At 47.9% G+C, this 22,339-nt stretch overlaps 1 protein-coding gene across 4 annotated transcripts in view; it reads right to left on the bottom strand.

Annotated features, from left to right (window-relative positions):
- Positions 1–22,339, bottom strand: part of MYZAP (myocardial zonula adherens protein) — an 86,456-nt gene that overhangs the window by 58,970 nt on the left and 5,147 nt on the right. For all 4 annotated transcript variants that reach the window (XM_078079280.1, XM_078079279.1, XM_036107018.2 and 1 more), the window contains exons 2-3: positions 16,370–16,456; positions 2,663–2,818 (exon numbers count right to left, since the gene is read on the bottom strand). In XM_078079280.1, coding sequence (XP_077935406.1) covers positions 2,663–2,818; positions 16,370–16,456 — 243 coding nt within the window. The remainder of the gene's footprint in view (positions 1–2,662; positions 2,819–16,369; positions 16,457–22,339) is intronic.

Raw genomic sequence — 22,339 nt, forward strand, 5'->3', positions numbered from 1 at the left:
TGAGCTTAGAGAGACCATAAATTTGAACATTAGTTCCTCGATAATCACCAATAACACACAAGGCACGAAGTATAACAAAGGTCAGGGTGGTACCCTAGACACCTGTTCACACAACCACTGATGAAGTCCCTCTATAGCAGCGCTTCTGAAGAGGAACCAGGTCCTTAAAAATTTTATAAATAAAAACAAAAAAAACCTTGACCCTATCTCCTCCCTTCTGCTGCTGCCCCTCTGGTGGAGAGCTCAGGGGTCCTCAAATAGAAAAGAAGAATCAAGGGAGCCCTCTGCAGAGAGCTCCAGAACTTCCACCGCAGAAAGGGCTGGAAGGCAGCAGTTGGTTGGGATAAGGGGTATGTAGCGGACAGCATGGGAGGGGCAGAGACTTCACCCTGAAGCTGTATTTGCATAGCCAGCTCATGGTTTTAAATCAGACTGCATGTTTATTAGGGCTGACTGCATCTTGGTGAAGATTTCGGCAGCGGGGTCTAAGTTAAGGTGCCAAGCCTTCCCTAAACGAATTCTGATAACAGAGTCTACTTTTGTGCTGTTATCTACAAACATTTTGGGAAAATGAGGCCCAAAACACAACTCTTCACTCTGGGCAGACAGAATGGCTTTCACCGTGGCCCTGAGTTGGTGCTCCTGCTGCTCACCAGGGCGCAGTGGGCCGGCTCTCAAGCCGGGTGGCAAATACTTCAGGAAGCCAGCTGGGCCAGAGTCACTCATGGCAAGAGAGAACCAACAATCCCATAAACATACTAAGGGATAAGTAGGCCAGGGATGGATCTGAAGTCACCTATAGAAGGTGGGACCTGGAAATTAACTCTAAGTTGCAGGTCCCAGTGAAGGCTGGTAATTCAGGTCAGAACCACCCCTGTGTCCTAGGCACATGTCATCCCTGGTTCACAACCAGCCTCCACCTGCTGTTTGTGTCTTGGGCAACTGGTGACTCTCAGCTCTGCTTCAAAGGTTTACCTCTAAAGCAGTACCATGTTATCTAAGACATATGAGAAGGGACTAAGTATTTCCACGAGAAAAATAGGGGAGACTAGGGATGTTCAAGTTGCTTCTATATAGGAAAAATGATTAAAAATAATATTTGCAGAGTAGGATGACTGGGGATTTGAGGCTGATGGTTGTCACACTTGTCCTGTGCTTTTGTGTGTGTACCTTTTTTGGTTTTCCTTCATTTTCTCTGTTAAGCATTTATTATTTTCAATTAAGACAAGATGTTTTTATTCCTTTTTAATTATGTAAGTATCCAAATCTTTCAAGACTCATGAAAGAAGGTGCTCAAAATATTTATTATTTTTAATATTTGATAAGAAATGTTCTTTTAAAAAATCCATACGAAAGCTGACAACATGACTTTGTGTCTTCTCTGCAAACACTCCAAATAAAAAGTTGGCAGTTTTGACTTCAGGGGTCCCCTCCCAACCTCCACAATCTATACAGGAAAAAACTGAAGCCCAGGGAGAACAAAAGCTTGGCTGGGCCAAACACAGAGGTGGACATTGAACCGAGGTCCAGGGGATACCCCACTGCCCCACACTGTTCTGCTTCTCATGAGCACTTTCTAGTCCACAGGCTGGTGCTCAGGGCCCATCAGTGTCAGAGAAGCTCATTCCTTCTCCATCTAATCACACTGATTTGGTCAACAAAGGCGCTGGGAAGCCAAAGAACTAAAAAGGAATGGAGATGGATGGATGGATCGATGGAGACACAGATGAAAAGAAACAAAAAATTTAGAAGGAAATGTTCCTTAACCACGGTTCTAATTAAATGATGGAATTATGGATGGTTTTATTTTCTTATTATACATTTTTGTATTTTCCAAATTTCTTTGAAAAAAGTGTGTAATTAAAAAATTAAGAAATGTAATATTAAACCCAAAGAAATGACATTGATTGGCCTGAGATGGACAGTGTCTACTGTGTTTGACTTCTCAGCATCTGTTTCAACATAACTGATTGGTCTGAACCAGCCATAATCAATTTCACTCCCCTCGCCAGGGGATCCATCCAGGGATGGATTGGGAATGGGCATGTGACCCAACCCTGGCCAATGAGACATGAGGAGAAGCCTAATAAAGGGCCTCTAAAAAGAAACCAGAGATGAGTAGCCTCTTTTCTTCTTCGAGACACCATGATATTTTCAGATGATGCCACGAGCCTGAAGCTGAAGGCCAGAACCAAGGGAAACTCAGACAAGTAGGACTGGAGCCTGGACATGCCCTGGTCAGAGCCTACCTACCCCTACACATATCCCCACACGAGACAAATTTCCTTTCTGAGTTGGCGTCTCTGTTCCTTACAGCCCAAAGCAACCAAATGTATACAGTTTTTGAAACTCATGTGCTGGGAATGGAGTGTCCAACATAATAAGCAAAGATCACTTAAAAGCCTCCATATTATACACGGAAGATGGGAGTTATTTGGTCTCCTGAGCATCCCTACTTAGTCACCTCCAGCAGTTCACTCTAGACCTCACTGCAGAATTACATCTGCACCTTTAACATTACCGTGAAGATATGTAGAAACATTTCCATCCAAAATGGTAACACTAGGAATTCTTCCAAAAGGCCTTATTACATTCACTCCACCGTCTCACATGCTACACAAGGAGTATAAACAAAACAAACAAACATCTTTAAATGACTCACGTCTCTGATGTAGTTCATCTCTTCTTTCAGCTGGTTGGTGGACCACCCATACACCACCATTTCTTTCTGCTCATTTGGATCCGATCTCCGTACCACGCCGTAGACAACACCCTGAGGAAGTTTCCTGGTTGGCTCCCCATTGCTTAGGTCAGGGTGCTTCAAGAAGGGAGAAAAGAGGAAAGAATAATGACGGTTTAGGCCTCGTGGGAGCGGCTTTGAGAAGGGGTGCACTGGGTATGGGCATGCGGGCTGTGCGGGCACTGAGGAGCCAGGTGGCAAGGAGAGGCCGGAGGAGACCCAGCTGCTCACCCTTCTCCCGCTTGTACCTGGCCTGGGCTGGGCCAGCTTTTGCCCTAGAGGAAGGGCATCTTTCTCGAATTTCTACTGAAGCCCTATCCACCCACCTAAGAGTGCCCCTGCAGGGCCCCTCCGGCCCGGACGGGCGCCCTTCTCATGGACCTGTGTTGTCCCCTCAGGACAAGAGCAAGTGTCTGCACTCTCCTAGTCCTCGTATCCTGGTAATGCTGCTTTTCCCGTGATATCAGTTCCTCTGGATACCTTCAACCTCATCGCTAAATACGACCCTTGAAATGCATGAGGTTGAGATACTGGGGGAAGAATGCTGGCTGCCCTCTGGCAGCCAAATTGTCCCCTGAGGGTAGGACTGACCCTGGACCAGCTCTGAGCAAAGGAGGGTGGGGGGATGAGTACACAACCTGTTGTGACCATTCATGAAATATTTCTGAAAAGCCAGGCAAAAGAACCTTCCAGCACCTTAATTCCTTCACCTAAAGCTTTGATCAGTGTTGAAATGCAAACGCCCTTGGGAAGGGGTAATATGTCCAAGTCCTAACACACCTTTATAGAATGAAGGCTCAAGAAGCCCGAGAAAGGGAAATTAAGATTTGTTCAGCTTCTACCATAAGCCAGATACGTTCCTTAGCACGTTGAATCTTTACGACCACTCTGGGACAAAGCGATGAGCCTCTCCACTTGATAGCTGAGAAAACCAAAGTTCAGAGAGGTTAAATAACTTGCTTCCAGCCACATATCCAGATTCAAGGCCGATTCTCTGACACGAAGTATACCTCCCCATACTGCAGGCTTTGTTAGGTGCAGGAGGCCAGAATAAGAGCCCCCAGGAGGGAGAAGGAAGGGCAGGACAAAACCAGGGACTGAGACTTCATAGACAAACCAACCTACATCCAGTCTCCCTTGGGGCTGACCCTGGTACCTTGATAATCTCAGTACAGAAGCCTGAATTCCATAATGGCAACTCTGCTCTCCCACTAATTTTTTATTTTTTTAAGATTTCATTTATTTATTTGGAGCGGGGGGAAACATGAGTGAGGGAGGGACAGAAGGAGAGGGAGAGATTCTCAAGCAGACTCTGTGCGGAGCCGAACTCAGGGCTCGATTCCACAACCCTGAGATCACAACCTGAACTGAAATCAGGAGCCGGATGCCCAACCAACTGAGCCACACAGGTGCCCCTCCCACTAATTTTTAAACCACCGTTGCATAAATTCCTTCCATGCACCTGCAAAATATTTTTGGCATACAAAATCTTAATTTGCATTTTAAAATCATTCATTTGGGCAGAATAAAAACTTTATGATCCCATTCATTTAAAGTTTGTCAAAGAACAGTCTAAAAAGATACATGACAAATTATTAATAATAATGACCTCTAAGGAGGGGACAGCGGGGCAGGGGTACTGGGTATCAGAACATCTTTCAATTCTTTCTTTATACCCATTTGTATTGTCTGTCTGTCTAGGATGGGAGCTTTAAAAAAAAAAAAAAAAAACTAGAAAACGAAAGATCCATTGCTTCCCATCCTTCGGTACATATTTGGCAAGAGATGGGATATGAGGGGTTGTGACACTCTGTATCTGCTTCCAGAAAATGATTCCGCTTGAGTCCTTGGTGCTTGGCTCCCACAGGCACTAAGGCAACTCTTGAAATTTGTATATAAATTTAGGTGGAGAGGCTGTTCCATGGCCCTTGGTGGAGTGACAAGCTGGGATTCCAGACCCCCAGTTTCCCAGACATATAATTAGGAAGAGGAAAAGCTCTACTGCAACTCCCCGCATACCAGGCAACAAAAGCATGCTCTTTCAGTCAGTCTCCACCCAGTTCCTGAAAAACAAGCTGCTGAGGACAGGAGGCTTGGCTGAAAGGCTTTTCTGCAAGTCAAGTCTGTCCCAGATGGACCGGCTTTCAGGAAAACGCTCAGGTGGCCGCATACAGAGGGCTGCGCCTCCCTGCCCAGTGGAGGGACGAGGACCAGCACCCGTGGAGGAGGACACACACAATGTCACAGACAACACAACGAGGTGTGCGAAACACGGCTCTAGACGTGGTGGCTCTAACAGTTACGCATGGAAAGACATCGAAGGTCTGTGAAGTGAAAACCGGTCATTTCCATATTCTTGGGTTTTGTTTTTAAAATGTATGTTTGTGTGCATAAAACATCTAGAAGGACGGAATCCAGACTTCTAATACCAGTGGCCTCAGCTGAAACGGGATTTCATTTTTTTTCCCCTTATGCTTCTGTAGGTCTGATTTTTAGCCAGAAAAAAAAGGGGGGGGGGGTGTTATTTTTGAATGAATAACTTTCATTTCAGTTTTCAAAAAACTAAAAAATTACTACAAAGCCAAGGATAAATAATAGAGCCCAGAGAGGGGCCCGGCCCAGGACTCTGGTCAGGGGCAGGGCCGCCCGGCCGCTCCACACCGAGGGGGTTCCTGAGGCAGCGTGAGCAGCTGCGGGACTGTTTATGAAGAGCGAGCAGGGGACAAATACTGGTTGTCTCTTTTATTACACAGCATCTTCTTTAATCCCCACAGTAACCCTACCACGTAAATATTATTAGTTCTCCCAAGGTGGCGACATTCAAGTGCCTGAGTACATCTTCCCAAATCTAAGCTCTTCCCTTTGACCACAAAGCCTTCAAAATAGCTACGAGTCAGGAGTGAAACGGAATCTCACATCTCCATGTGGTAGCCCAGACCTCAGGGGCAGGGAAGCCAAGAGCCGGGGCCCCGGGCCGGTCGGGGCCACTGGGAAGAGGCAGGCTCAGCATGTGGAGGCTCCTGTCCAGCCTCCTGGGCGCCATCTTCCCCTCTGCGCCGGCCCCCCCACCTCCTTTCTGTTCCTTTATCAGTCAACCTCCTTCTTGTCACAGGGCATGACACGGGCCATTCCCTCTGTGTGCAGTGCCCACTGCTGGGCTGCAATGTCTCTCCCTCAAGGACATCTTCACTCAGACTGGTTAGGTCCCTACACCTTCAGCACAACCATAACACAGTGACTATTAGTATCATCCTATATGGAAGGCCTGCTCGCCCATCCACTGGGCCTTGTTGGTCTTCTTTTCCATCACAGTCTCTGACACCTAAGTGACTGACAATGAATTTCTCAATAAATATTTGCTAAATGGAGAGGGAGCTTTAGAAGTTGGAAGAAATTCTGGGGACTTTTCCAGATTATGTAAATATGGTCCAGCTGAAGGGAACATCCTCTGCTCTTCTTAGATGGAGGGACAGGGAGCTGATGTTTGCCCCGGTCATAAAATCTCTACCCAGAGGAGTTGCAAAGGAGCCCAAGACTGCTATCGTTCTGACAAAATGTCAGTATGCTTTTGGTGAAAAACTGGAGAACGCAGAAAAAAATAGAAAAAAGAGTTGACATGTTTAGCACAGTATCTGTGGCAGAATATTTTTCTTCTCAGGTCCTTTAAAATACCTCCCTATAAGATAAATATTAGTTTTTTAGGCATGATAACAGCATTGTGATTGTATTAAGAGATAGCCTTTATCTTTCAGAGAAACATGCTTAAATATTTACGATATCTGGGATACAGGGTGGAGGAAGCGGATGAGAGTACAGACCGGGCAGGACTGAGCCTGGGTTGAGGGCTCTGGGGCTGGGGGAAGGGTCAGTGATTCATCACACCATTCAGTCTCCTTTTGTATATGTTTGAAATTCTCTGTAGTTAAAAGTTGGGGTTTTTCTCCTATACTGTTGGTGGGAATGCAAGTTGGTACAGCCACTTTGGAAAACAGTGTGGAGGTTCCTCAGAAATTTATAAATGGAGCTACCCTATGACCCAGCAATTGCACTACTGGGTATTTACCCCAAAGACACAGATGTAGTGAAAAGAAGGGCCATATGCACCCCAATGTTCATAGCAGCAATGTCCGCAATAGCCAAACTGTGGAAAGAGCCGAGATGCCCTTCATCAGACAAATGGATAAAAAAGATGTGGTCCATATATACAATGGAATATTACTCAGCCATCAGAAAGGATGAATACCCAACTTTTACATCAACATGGATGGGACTGGAGGAGATTATGCAAAGTGAAATAAGTCAAGCAGAGAAAGTCAATTATCATACGGTTTCACTTATTTGTGGAACATAAGGAATAGCATGGAGGACACTAGGAGAAGGAAGGGAGAAATGGGGAGGGGGAATTGGAGGGAGAGATGAACCATGAGAGACTATGGACTCTGAGAAACAAACAGGGCTTTAGAGGGGAGGGGAGAAGGGGATTGGTTAGCCCGGTGATGGGTATTAAGGAGGGCACGTACTGCATGGAGCACTGGGTGTTATATGAAAACAATGGATCGTGGATCACCACATCAAAAACTAATGATGTATTGTATGGTGACTAACATAACATAATAAAATTTTAAAAAAAAGAAAAAAAAGTTGGTTTTGTTTTTTTTTTAAACTTCTTTCTAATGCTGCTTGGTTGGTATTAAAACATCAAATTCTTAAAAATGTACTAGGCCTACGAAAAGCCTCCTGGGCATGAAACAATACGAGGCAAAACTGCCTTGAAAACCAAAGCCCTAACAAATGCACGAAACGAAAAGAAAGTCAGCGCCAAAGAAGGGAAAAAGTACCAGCCGACTGAAAGGCATCCCATAACCCGTACGTGAAATGCAGCGGAATTAACAACGGGCGGAATCAGAAAAACATACGGAGAATCTCTCAGTTAAACTGTTCCCTGGGCTGTACTCATAGCTGAAAAATAACTTACAGGCTCATGCTGTTTTCCCCAGAGATGAATGTAGTGGAAAGTGCCTTAGAGAGAAGGAGAAACTACAGAAAAGGAACTTCACCTAAATTCCTGCCGCAAGGGCTTTCCGGCTGCTGGAGAGCTAGACCATATTTCCCAGAATATATGATCTTCCATGAGATAAGCTCCATAACGCAGGGACTGGATCTGCCGCATTCACTGCTTTATCCCCAATACTCAGCATAAAGAGATGCTCAATAAATACGTTTTCAAGGGAGGAGGGAAGACAGAATATTTGGAATTGGGTCTATATCAGAAGATTTGGAGCATCTGGTCTTCCAAAACACTGATCTGTGCAAAGGAAGAAAATCCTTTGGTCAAGAAGGGTTCTCAGTGAAGAAATACCAGCAGACACACACAGTTTAACATAAATCCAAACGGAGGGTGGTAGCCTGCCACAGCCAGCCCATGGCCCCGGAGGCCAGGACGGGCAGCTGGTCACCTGTCCGGTCTGCCAACGCGACTTAGGTGGACCATTACATGAACTAAATGACATGCAAACTAGAAGCCAAGTTATTTCGAAAACTTCCTGCTTTGAACCTCTTCTTCCAGCCAGAGGGCAGCAGCTGACCCAGGGATGGCTGAGCGCTGAGCCAAGGGCATCCTACTTACCTTGCAGGCAAGGGACCACACTGTCAGGAATGTGCTCTGACCTGTGTGTCCATCCTAGCAAATGAGGAGTTCCCAGTCATGAGTCACACTTGACATTGTTTCATCTCCTTGTGACGAAAATGAACACTACAGCCAGCCTGAGAGGCCTTCCCACGGCCTGGGAGGCAAATAGGGAGGGGACAGTCTCCTCAAAGGAATGGATATCTCTGGCTTATTAAGGTATTTGTTATTTCTGAGAATCTCACAGACCGAAGAGACCATTTTATATAAAATAATAATCTCATGTTTGGACAAAGACCAATCATTTTTAATGCTTAAAGAGAAGGAAAAGAACAACCTGTAGCCAAGCAGAAATCCCAAAGGGAGTGTAGTTCTAATAACAGTATCCCGATAGGAGGCAGCTTCTTAAAGCTATTACCTTCTAGCTTCTACGCAGTCAACAGCTGGTTGGGCCCAACAACCCCAGAGAAAAAGGAAAAGACTATCTGGAGGGCAAAATCAGGAACTTCTTGGCTGGAACCCAGTCACATAGTACACACGTCAGGTAACCTTGACTGATAAAATACAAATATCCTCCAGAGACCTTCCCTGATAAGAGAAAGTGTGAGGGTTGACGTTCCCATGGCAACGCGGCCATAGCACAGACCCAAGCTGGAACTGCAAATCCAGTGTCCTAGCTGCATGGCCTTGTGCAAGTTATTTACTGCACCGAGCTTCAGCGTCCTGAACAGGACAAGGGGGATAATACCACCCACTTCAGAGGGTCGTTCTAGAAATACACAGAATAATACACATAAAACCCCGTGGACGCTGCTGGGCATACTAGGAGATATGGATAGATTCTATTATTAGTGGTGGGGTCTTTCCATTTCTGAGTATCTGGGATCCTGCTGAAGTCTATGCGTTTGTCTGGAGGCTTCTGTCTGTCTGCCTCTCTCTTCTTGGGTCTTTTAGCTGTTTGCGTCATAGCCATCGCCGTGACAGTGAGATGTTCACCCCTCGACTGGTCTTGTGGCTCTTCCTAGGGTGACAGTCACAATCTCAGGAGGTCAAAAAATGGAAAAGAGCTGTGTAGTCCAGTGGCTTTGTGAACGGTACCCCAGCCGTCCTCGGTGTCTGGCAAGGCTGGGGCAGGGGGTGTGGGGTGGAGGGGGGGAGGGGGAGACTGCTGGAACAGCCGGCACCGCCCTGGCCTGGCTTGAAACCGCAGTCCCTAGGCTTTCCCCTCTTTTAGTGATGGACTTCCCTATGTATTCAGTTGAATACAGAGGTCCACAGCTAAAGAAATCTGGAAGAACACTGGCTCCAGGCTAATACCTACGTTTGCCAGAAGAGAAAACTGAGGCCCAGAGATGACCTGTCTGGCCCGACCACTATGGTGGCGGGTGAGGGGACCAGCACCAGGACTCAGGCCTCTTGCCATCCTCCCGGGGCTGCTATCTCGGGGAGCACACGGAGTCCTGCACGCCGTCAGGGCACCAGCAGTGCCGATCCGAATCCTGGCAGCATGCTCTCCCACCTGGCAACAGCCCGTGCTGTTGTATAAACAGTCACGCCAAGGACGAGGACTCAGCACGCTTACTCATCTAGGGCTTTTAAGGGAAAGGGGACTATAAAGCTGAATGGCAAGGGTTTGCTCCTTTGAAACATTATACTGGGCTATGAAAGTTCCCGACTTTGCATTCATACACACGTACCTGCTCTCCCTCACTGGTGTTCTTAAAGATCTAAAGAGAGACCGCTTCTGTAAAAAGACAGGTCACTAATGGACACCTACACTGGTGGGATGTTAACAGCTACTGAAAATATCATCTGCTTCGAGGCGCCTGGGTGGCTCAGTCGTTGGGCGGCTGCCTTCGGCTCAGGTCATGATCTCAGGGTCCTGGGATCGAGCCCCATGTCGGGTTCCTTGCTCAGCAGGGAGCCTGCTTCTCCCTCTTCCTCTGCCTGCTGCTCCCCCTGCTTGTGCTCTCTCTCTCTCTCTCTGACAAATAAATAAAATCTAAAAAAAAGAAAGAAAATATCATCTGCTTCAAATTACTTTGTCGTTTGCAAAAGCCTTCACCACCACACAGACTCAGCAGAGCTCAGGTCGTGCTCGCTAAAATTCAAGTATGCAGTGAGACCCTGATTTAGCCGATAAATCTGTAATAGCTGGTGTTAGTTCTCTTACTGCCTTGTGTGTGTGTGTGTGTGTGTGTGTGTGTAAGAATACACTACATACAGATTTGCATAGGAATATGGGTACATACATTCACAAAATTCTTTGGAAATGATGGGGGTTAATTTCAACATTATCTACACCAATTTGAATTTTAATGTTCAACAATTTTATAAACATTCTATTCCATATTTATCACTTCCTCAGTATGAAATGTGTACCCACAAACTAAGAGCATTCCCTCTCCCATATTTTTAATAATTTTTAATATATAAACAAAAGCCCACAGCTAATTTATCTGAGTTGTTAATATAATTTCAGATAACATTCTCAAAGAAATTTGTTTTGGGCTGAATTGTGTCTGCCAAAAAAAAGATATGTTGGAGTCCTAACCCCCGGTACCTCCAAACTTAACCTTATTTGGAGAGAGGGCAAATTAAAACGAGGTCATTAGAGTGAGCCTAATCCAGTATAATGGGTATCCTCATAAAAAGGAGAAAATCTGGATACACACACACACACCGGGAGAACACCACGTGAAGACTAGGGTTAGGCAGCCACACGCCAAGGACTGCCACAGCCACCAGCAGCTGTAAGAAGCAAGGAAGGATTCTTCTAGAGCCTGCAGACAGAGCATGGCCTTGCTGACTGACCCCTTGACCCCAGACTTCTAACCTCCAAAACTGTAAGCCAATGTATTTCTGTTGGTTAAGCCATGCAGTTCATGGTACTCTGCTATGGCAGCCCTAAAAACTAAAACAAAACAAAACAAAACAAAAAAATCATAAGTCATTCTTGAAGCACCTACTATGTGCTTACAAATGGCTCTGAGGGAAATACCTATGGGGAACAAATGCAAGAAAACACACTCCTTCTCACCGGTCATCGGGCAATGGGGATGTGAGATGCCTCAGGAGACTCTCACACAGAGGGAGGGTGGGGTCAGAACACTTCCTGAATGTGAATACGTAGGTTCCATTCCAAACTCTCATGCAGCCTAGACCTTTCTGGGTATGTCTATTCATTTAAATGATCCAGATTCATATTTTTAAATACCAAAACAATGGCAATGCGCTGATGAGATACCTGTATCCTAAAAACACCACATGTAAAGGACATGGAAAACTGGCCCGGCCCCCGGCAGGACAGGGCTGATATGCAGGGTGAGCATCGCCCCAGAAAAGCTGGCTCCCAGCCAGGAAAGGAGCAGCTCCCGGAGGTAAAGTCTGCAGAGCGAGGAAGCAAGGCCTGAGGACACGGGCAGAGGGAGGCTCAGATTTACAGAGAAGGGCATACGGATATCAAACTGAGATGCCACGGGCACAGCCCAAGAGGAAGACGTGGGACAGGCAGTTCCAGGAGGGGGAGTAATTCCCAGAAGGCTAAGGGAGAAAAGCAAAGAAGGGCCACTGTGCTTGGCATTCGAAGGGCTGAGCCTGGCCCTGAGTCACTACCTCTCTAAGCAATGTTACAGGCCATTTTGGTGGGTCTTCTCATATATTAGCTCACTTACTCTTTGCAACCAGGCATTACTGTGCTTCCTTTGAAGACAAGGAAACTGAGTGGCAGAGAAACTAAGTGTTTGGGAGCTCATCTGTGGCCAGCAAAAAGCAGTCTCGGGGCAGCTGGTACCTTCCAGAAGAGAAGGACTAAAAGCAGTAGGCAGGAACAGCCTGCTATAAGGGCAGGAAACCTCCCCCTTACCCCCCTGGAGCCCGGGACTCCAGAAAAAGACGCCTCTGTGGTGACTGCCTCCAGAAGTCTCCAAACACACCATCACGAAGCCGGGCAAGATCCACCAGGCACCAGAGCCCTCCCCTGTAAGGGGTCTCTCTGCAGTGACTTTGGGAAGAGCGCACGGAAGAATGGCCCAGCCCATGTATGTGTGGTCAGCTGCCCCATGGAATCCCAGGTGCTCGGAACACACAAAGCATCAGCCACGACGGCGTCAAAGAATAAGGCCCAGGCCGCCCTCCGTCAGCTGCAGCTCCAGCAGGATCCCGGACATGGTCCTACCAGTTCTGCTTCATCGGACGCCTGGCAGGCCTTTCCCATCTTCCCACTTCCCCCTCGGCACCAGCTCCGATCCCCCCAGCCTTGCACACCCCCGGCCCCTCCAAGAAACCCAAGTCCCCTCCACAGGGAGGGTGGTCCCAAGTTCTTGGCGCCCTGCACTTTTGCGGGGCCACCACGTCCCAGGGAGGGACAACCATGGTGGAGGCGCTTCAGCGGCACTTTCAGGGCCTCCTTGCCCGTGCCTGGCCCCTGACCCCAGTGACTCAAACGCAGGAAGCCGGTCAGGACATGGTGGCAAAATCACTCAGAACGGCCTCACAGCTACCACTAGTACCTTCTGGTGCAACCACCACCCAAGGACTTCAGTCCTGGGGAAATGGCCGGCCCCACCCTCCTCCTCCACTCTACCCCGATCCTCCGGCAGTGAGTCACGGACGCATCACCGATGGGCGCCTGGCTGTGCACCGGGCCCGCCCAGCAGCGTGCGAGGCCGCCTGGCGCATGTTCCGCCCGCACGGCTGCTGCCCGGTGTTCCTCACAGCCCTGGGCTGCCCCCGCGCCCACCGGAGGGACTCTGGCCCCCATACCGCCACTTTTACCTGGTTTACATACGAGGGCTCATGATAATATTTGGATTAAAAAAAAAAGAGGGTCTTATGGCTTTGAAAAGTTTGAAAAGCACTGTTGAAGACAAAATGGGCAAATCTAAGTATATGACTAGGTTACCAACTCCCGCCTGATGTAGAACACACGCCCTCTCTGCCTGGGAAGACCTGATGCCTCTCAGCGGTGACGTGCCCTCCAGTGCCTGCAGCAGCAGAAACCCTTCCTAAACCTCTCCCCGGCACGCAGCTGGGGTCTAGCTCCAGCGGACCAGACTCCCCACTTCCCCTGCCGTGCACACGGGGACAGCCACTACGGCCCCTCTCCTTCACTCCCTCCAGCTTAGGCCGCTTCCTCAAAAAGTGCTCCTTCTTATTCCTCATGTGTTAAGCAGCCAGCCGTGAGCCCCTGGACACAGCTCAGGTCCAGTTCCCCAAAAGGACAGACAAGGCAACAGAGAGGGCAGAAGGGACACCCCCCAGCAGCAGAGCGCCCCCCTCCATCTAGCCAACAACAGGTGTCTGGCTGGGTGGTTCTGGTGATGAGCTTTTACCCCCAAACTTCTTCAGAGAATATTCAAAGCTACACACAGGCTGAGAAAATAGTTCAAGGTACCATTATCACAAGTAAGAAAGGTAACAGTTATTCAATAATATCGAATATGTGGTTCATATTCAAAACTGTACAATTACCCCAATATAACTTTTACAGATTTTTTTTGATCCTGGATCTAACCAAGGTTCGCTCATTATATTTGATGTTAACCCTCCTTAGTCTCCTTTTGGCCAAATGTTTTTGCAGAATGTCCCACATGTGGGGTTTCTTTGTTTCCTTATTATTCGATTTAGTTGAACAAGTTGGCATGAACATCACATAGGTGTTATCAGGCACTCCTTGGCTGCATCACCTCGGGAGCCCATAGGTCAGGCTGCCCCCCTCCTGGGAAAGCTAGACTGGAGCTTTGGCTGAAATGCTGGCTGCCAGACTGTACCACTGGACCTTCGGGGCCAGGAGGTAACGTGTGAGGGGATGCCCTGGGAGCGTGCGAAAACACCGTTCCATGATAATCTTCCACCAACTAGCCTTTGCATCCACTGATGAACTGACCTAGGGGTTACAAAATAGAGATTTTCCGAGTTTATCAGCTGATGTTCTATAAAAGAGTTTACCCTTTGTAAATCTCTGATGATTACTATACACTCGTGAATCTTTTTTTTATTACGCAACATGTCAAAACATATTACTGGCATTATTATTTTTTTTTAAGATTATTTATTCATGAGAGACAGAGAGGCAGAGGGAGAAGCAGGCTCCCCTCAGAGCAGGGAGCCCGACACGGAACTCGATCCCAGGACCCCAGGATCACGACCTGAGCCAAAGGCAGACACCTAACCGACTGATCCACCCAGGCACCTCTGTCATTACTTTGATGTTCACATTGTTCCAATTTTGCCAGGGCAGTGAGACCCCCTTCAAACCGGCTTCTGGGTCCTTTGCTATGACCCCCGTCATGTGAGTGCCCACCTCACTCTCCGGCAGGAGACATCCCAGGCTCGCCCTGGACTTGCCTTGCTCTCACGTGGGGCCAGCCATTTTTTCTGGATCCTTTGGTGGGACTCATCCTCCCTCTTTAAGCAGATAAGCAACTTCACTTTCTCTCAACCTGGTGCTAGTCATATCCTCATGCTCCCTGCCCCCTTCCTCCTTTCCCTGTCATTCATCATTTGAATTAGTACAGACAGCTCTGTGCTTAGTAGAAAGTGGGGAAAAGAAGGGGATAAGAGAAGCGGAGGAGAGACAAAGACCAACCCAGTAAATTTAAGGATTTTCTCAACCATGTACCACTCACAGCGGAGCTTCCTTTTTTACAAGTGGCCACATTAGCGGGCAACTCCACAGCAAGGCTTGTCATTGTCTCATGCTTCCTTTTATAAAACTTCTATGATCACACAGCCTATTATTTTACTGTTTTATTTTATGCTTACACAAAATATATGCACAAGAACGATTACTACCTACCCCCCGGCACTCTTGTTCCCTTCTCTGGTTTTATTTGTCTCCATCAGCACTTACTACCTTCGAAATTCTATAAAATATGATTTTTTAGGGCCGCCTGGGTGGCTCAGTAGGTTGAGTGTCTGCCTTCGGCTCAGGTCATGAGCCCAGGGTCCTGGGATCGAGTCCCAAGTTGGGCTCCCTGCTCAGCGGGAAGCCTGCTTCTCCCTCTCCCTCTGCCTGCCGCTCCCCCTGCTTATGCTCTCTTGCTCTAATAAATAAATAAAATCTTTAAAAAATAATAAAATATGATTTTTTAATTCTCCTTCTCCCCCAACTAAGAGGTAAGTTCCGTGAATGACCGGCACTTTTTGCTCACTGCTCTGTTCACCTCTGTACTCACCGTGGAGTAATGGTACCCTACACCCAACACAGTACCCGGAACACAGGAGGCGTCCCCCAACTCTCTGTGAAGGAGAAAATGGCTTGCCCGGGACAAGAGGCCTAGAGGTGAGCGGCACCTCCCATGCCTCCGTCGGGCCTCTGCTTCAACGTCACCCCCAGCAGTCAGCTATTCCCTTCCCCGTGTTCCCAGAGCCCCTCTTGCCCTTCCGGACCCTAACACTTGAGCTATCACGTCAACACTGCTCCCAGGTCTGTCTCCCCTGAAAAGCTTCGAGCTCCTCTAAGACGAGGACAAGGTCAGACTGAACTTCGCGGCCCAGCACGTCGCACAGAAATCGGCTCCGCCCTCGAGCCCAGTGCCCCCGCCGCGCGTCCAGGCTGCCCGCTGGGCTCCTTCTCTCCAGGCGGCCTTCACCGTGAGCTGGGCTTCCGCCTCCAGCGGCTGAGGCAGGCTCGGCCGCGGGCAGCTCACAATGGGCCCTTTGACTCCACAGGACTGGGCTCTTTCAGGAAAAGCCCGTTCCCTGCCACGGCACCTGTCACTGAGGCCAACGTCCCCACATCTTCGGGGCCACACAGAGCCAGCGTTCAGCAAAGAAACAAGAGCAGGGCCAGGAGGCCGGCGGAGCCAGCCAGGCAGGGCGGTCGGACTTCTGGGAGATGGAAGATGGGGTGGCAAGGTCAGGAGGGCCTTTTCATCAGCAGAGTCACTGACATTCAGACTCTGTGAATAGCCTGGACAGAGGGTGGGAGGGGGACGGGGTTAAAATAAAAGAGCTCAAAGATGAGAACTTGTCAGAGCTTTGCCTCAGACACGGCTTACTTGTTCTTTTCTTTCAAGCTTCTTTTCACCTGCCTCTGAGGTTGGACTCTCGGGGGGTACGGTGAGCCGCAGTCTGCAGACATTTGTCTAGGAGAGACGGAGACGAGAAGCCAGTTAGGAAGCCGCCTCGGCGGTAGAAATATGCTGCGTGAGCTTGTGCCTCCCAGAGCCTGTTTCCCCCGCTGAGCAACGAGGTGATCGTACCAACCACACAGGGGACCCTGAGGATAAGACCAGCTTTTGCCTGGCCCAGATCAGGCACTCACCAACCTGCTGTTCCAAACAAGGACACTAACAAGTAATTTCACAGCAAACACATTTTTTTTTTTAATTGGCTCAGGTTCTGTAGCAGCACATACAGAATGATCGTAGCTCACGTGCAAAATACAGGTCAAAATACACACCGTGGTGTCTGGGCTGCGTAGGTGCTTTCCCCGGGACTATCTGTCCAACCTTTCTCTAACAGACAGACACATGCATAAGCACAAAGTTTTTTAAAAAGTCCATACTCTCATGTTCACAGCAGGACTATGCACAACACCAAAAGGTGGAAGCAACAGCAATGTCCGTCAATGGCTGAATGGATAAATAAAATGTGGTATCTACGTAGACTGGAATATTATCCGGCCTTAAAAGGGAAGGAAATTCTGACACATACTGCAACATGGATGAACCTTGAGGACATTATGGTTAGTGAAAGAAGCCAATCATACAAATACCGTATGACTCCACTTATATGAGGGACCTAGAAGAGTCAAATGCATGGGGACAGAGAGCAGAATGGTAATTGCTAGGGGCTGAGGACACAGAGGAATGGAGAGTTATTATTTAACAGGTATGGAGTTTCAGTTTGAGAAGATAAAAACATTCTGGAGATGAATGGTGGTGATGTTTGCACAACAATGAGAATATAGTTAATGCCACATGATGTCTATTTCACCCTAATGTCACGGCCTGGTCCTGCTGTGACTTCCCAGGGAGAAGTGATTGGGCCACTGGAAAAGGCCAAAGAGGGTCCCAGCAGCACGCAGAGTACCCAGCCCACAGCCATGTGGGCCTGACTCATGGGAGGGCTGCTTGTCCCTGTTATGGACTGCATTGTGTCCCCTGAAAATTCCTATGTTGGAGTCTTACCCCCCAGTACCTCAGAATGTGACTGTATTTGGAAACAGGCTCTTTACAGAAGTTATTAAGTTGAAATGAGGTCATTAGGGTGGGCCAAATCTCAAATAACTGATATCCTTATAAAAAGGGGAACCTGAAGACAGACACACATATAGGGAGACCACCATGTGAACACGCTAAAGAGAGAGGCCTGGAACGGATCACTTCCACACAGGCCTCAAAGGAACCAACCCTGTCAACACCTTGATTTCGGACTTCCAGCTCTAACACTATGGGATAATAGATGTCTGTTGGTTAAGCCACCTGGTCGGTGGTACCTCTTACAGCAGCTCTAGCAAATTCATGTACCACCAGCCTTGTCTGCGGGGTCATGGGTCTGCGCGGGTCCACAGGGCGGCCTCTGAGCAAAACCACCCTGCAGCCTAGACACCCGGAATGGGATGGGATTGTGAAGACCTTTGAAGTCCAACCTGCCAGCCTAGGAAGGAACCCCCTCACACACCCATGTACCTGGCAGGTGGGCGCTGAGACTGAGGACAGCATTTTCCATGCGCAGGTAAGAGAGTCCATTTGGGACATGTGTTAGCACCTCCACATACACTGTCACCTCCCTTCGAGACATCCCATTTTGCTCCCGGGTACCTCCAGCTTCCTGATGATGAACTTACATATTCCCTCAGAACTCCTACCGAAGGGACCTGGGGATTCCCTCAGGGACAGCAACAGATTTCCCTTTTCTCTACACCGGCCTCCTTCCCTCTGAACCTCTTCTTCTCTGGACTTAAAAACCCCAGCTCTTTCAGCTAAATGACTTGGTCTCACAATCATTCTCCATCCTCACTCTCCTCTGCGCAAGCTTCATCCCCCAGGGACCCCAGGGCTCTCACTGTCCCTGATGTGGCCAACTTGCCACCGAAGCTTCAAAGCACACTGCTAGTCATGTTGGCCAAAGAAACCACATTCCAGCTAGGAGGTAGCGCTCTTAGCTGATGGCCAAGAGCACTGACGGGAATCCGAGTTCCTCCAGAGAAAGGCAAACCTCTGACTTGGGGCCACCTGGACTGGTCGAAACCAGCTGGCATGTGCACAAACATCAAAGTGTAACTCACACCAGGTAGGCAACCCAAGTCTGTGACGGTCAATAATCGTCTGTGATAGGCTGATCTAGTCCGTAGCAACATTTTGCAGAGAAAAGGAAGTGCTTTTCTCCTGCACCCCATTCCAGACACACACGTGTGTACATACTTGCACAAGTGCACACACTTGCACAAGGGCACACACACACAGGTATCAATGCCTACTGGCCATGTTGACTATGGGCAAGCTATTCAATCTCTCTGAATCTCAAGTGTAAATGCAGATTAAAGGAAGTCTGGCACATAGTAAGCCTCTATCGGTATGAGATACTTGTATGGTTACCCAGATGCGATCATCATCCTGTAAGCTCCAAAATGAAACAGGCCCACTTGGCTTTATGGTTCTGCTTTCCATGATAAGGACCATTTGGTCAACGGATCTATTGTAAGTGATACCTTTTGGTATGGTGATTGGTCCCTAATGGCAGGAAATTTCAGAATAAACTAAAGACTGAAGAGGACACAAGGCCCAGATGGGACCCCACCGGTCCAATCAGCCAAAAGTGCAATGTTCCCTTCCCCTGTTAGAGACAATTCTTGATCTGTCCACCCAGAACTCTGATATTCCTCAGCATACTTCCTGCAGCACTCCACACTGAGCCAAGGGTACCCTGGGGGATGACAAAGCCCCAGGATAAATAGAATGTATTTCCCCTAAAGCATCAGTTTTCCCTGGTGATAGATAATGAATGAACATAAAACGAACCTGTAAAATCACACATTTGACCTCAAAGCTATCCGGCCACTGCAGCAGGTTCTAAACACCCAGGCCCCTGTGTTAAATGTTTACTCTTATCCTTAGAGGTGCTTTAAGGCATGGGCTACTCTCAGCAGTGCTGGCCCACTGACGGACTGACTGCACAGACACAGTTTAAACCCAGCTTGGAAGAGGATCAGACAGCTTCCTGATAAAATGGCCAGATGTGTTGTCATGTGAAAAAAAAAGAAAATTGCAGGAAAAAATGTGAGTAATAATCCCATTTTTGTTTTTTAAATGCACTCTAATAATCTGCATAGATTGATGGAAAAAATTGTCTTGAAGGAAACACAACCAACTGATGGTGGTGATGGTTATCTCTGTAAAGTGGGATTCCCACATTGTTTCCAACTGTTCCAAGTATGTGTAAGTTTTTTTCATTAAAAATAATAGCAGTAATAGCAATAATAAAGATTGAGAGAGAATGTATCCAAAAGAGAGAGACAGATCAAGCTTTCCTAGACCCATAGGACTGCCTCAGGAGCAGCAAAGAGAACCCAGAGGTCTAGAAAATATCCTGAATTCCTCAACAGAAGCACTAAGTAACCCTTGAAGGTACCCACTAGGTTGACCTGGTATAGTTTACCTCCTTTAATTCATTCACTTTCAGGAAATCTCCCCGTGGGAAAATTTTCCACTGAGTAAGATCAACGCACAGTTGCTTATCTCTCTGAGCATTTTATGATGCTGATCTCCACGGCTTCCTTAAACTCTAATACACAATACCCAGAGCAGCCCAGGCTGGGCAGTACCTGAGGAAGGTAGGGTACTTTATTCCCAGAGACTCCCACAGCAGCTGGCTCAGCCCTATGTTCTGAACAATGAGAAGAACTGAATCTTACCCTGAACATCACAGCTATTGGATTAGCTGTCCCTCCAAGCAAGGGTCCCTTCCACTGGATCAAAAGCAGGAAGGTGGACTCAGTGTATTTGATCATTAGGTTACGGAGCACCCACTACTTATAAAATACTTTTAAGGGCAATGAGGGTACCAAGATGAAAAAGAAACAGCCATGTTCCCAAGAGCTCAGCATCCAAAAACACACCTAAACAAGGCAAATAAGAACACTTAGTGTAACCAACACAGGGTAGCTTGGTGGTTAAGGCTTGGTGGAACTGCACTTCCTTATAAAGGAGTAGGAATATAAAAGGAACAACAGTCTTAACTGGAGGTGGGAGTTTATCAAAGGCTCCTAGAGATGACACTTGAGCTGGGTATAGAAAGACAAAAAGGACTTTGTGGTTCATTGAGGTTTGGAGAATCCAAAATCACAACAGCAAACAACTACCAGGCAAGGCATTTGCTCCAGGCTGTAGCCCAAGGCACAGATGTGAGAATGTTCTGAGAACATTAAGTGGGCCTACAGCCTACACTAGAGTGGGGAAGGAAAACAGACAGGTAGAGGCCAAACTCTAACAAGCTACAAAGTCCTGATGGAGAAGCAAGGTCTCTAGTGGAAAACAATCAGGAGTCATTCACCTCTTTGGAGGAAGGGACTAACACTCAAATCTGAGTTCAGTGATTCAACAGCAATTCATCAGTACCTCCTATTATATTCCATGCATTACAACATGGATGGAAGGGGGGAAAATAGGGAAAGAGATCAAGCAAGCTTTGTGCTTTAATTGCTTTTGTTGCCCTTATAGGGCTGAGCATAGTATCAACACATAATAGGCGCTTGCTCAGTAAATTAAATGTCAGTATGAGTTTCTTTTTAGGTTGAACTAAAACACAGTAAGGCGAATATACCTGAAACTCCCCAGAGAGCCTTCTACTTTCTTCAAACCAACCCCCCCTGGGAGGGACATCAAGGGAGGGGCAGATAGTATTCAAGCCTCCTCCACAAGACAATACACAACCAAGCCCTTGTCTGCAACTCAGGGCACCTGGGAGCTAGGCAGGTCCTCTGGGGCCTGTTTCTCACCACCGCCCCCCCCCCCCCATTGTGGAGGCAGAAGGCTGGGTCTCCATCTATGGGAGAAACTGGGGATCCACATACCATCATGCTCTTAGTTTTAGTACATGAGCTCACCCAAGAGAAAACTATCATCAAATTAAAAGGGGTGGAGAACATGACCCAGGGAGGGGGCAGGGGTTGCTCAGTTGACAAAGACGTATTTCCCTAAGGAAATTAGCCAAATGCATTTCCATTTCTCTAAGGCCTGGTCCACTTTGTGACTGTGGGTTCCTGCCCAGTTCCACCTAACAACAGGAGGTGTGGTTTCTGTGATGTGGCTCGGAGGACAGACACCACACTCCGCTCGGCACAGGCATAACATCTCTGGACTATGTGGGTCAGGCTGTGCGGAACAAGGCATGCCCCCCCGGAGGTGGCCTCTTAGCCCTGCTGTGGCCCTGACCCTACAGGCCTGGTTATCTACATCAGAGTGGGGCAAACCTTTTCTGTCAAGGGCCAAATAGAAAATATTTAGGTTTTGCAGGCCACTGGGAAAGCCATGCTTATCTCAGAGGCATCCAAAGCAAGCCAAGAGGGCCAAATATGGCCCAGGGGGCAGGAGCTGATCTACATACTTGGACTCTTTGTAGGTGGTGTATGGTGTTCTCGAGCCCCTCTTTCCCGTGTCAGGACAGACTCCAGACAAAATTCATAAATATAAAGACAGTGACCTCTCCTTCCTGCCCTCACTGGCTCACTTCTGTACCAGCACACAATGTGCCCAGGAGTGCCAACCTGCAGAGAGAATGCAGGTCAATGAATGCACACAAATACCAGCATGACCTGGAGTGTTAGGAACCCCCCTCCCCACACCACCACCTTGACCTTTCACAAAGCCAGTGGGACCTTCCAGAGCACTGTCCCAGGAGTGTCTGTATTCCCAAGAAAGCTGTAAGAAGACAGCAATGACTAAAGAAGTAGTTCCCATTCTTGGCTGCACATTAGAATCACCTGGGGAGCTTCCTGAACAACACCAGTGTTATTCTCTACTTTC

Source organism: Halichoerus grypus, chromosome 8, assembly GCF_964656455.1.
Source record: "Halichoerus grypus chromosome 8, mHalGry1.hap1.1, whole genome shotgun sequence".
In the NCBI taxonomy this organism is placed as follows: Eukaryota; Metazoa; Chordata; class Mammalia; order Carnivora; family Phocidae; genus Halichoerus; species Halichoerus grypus.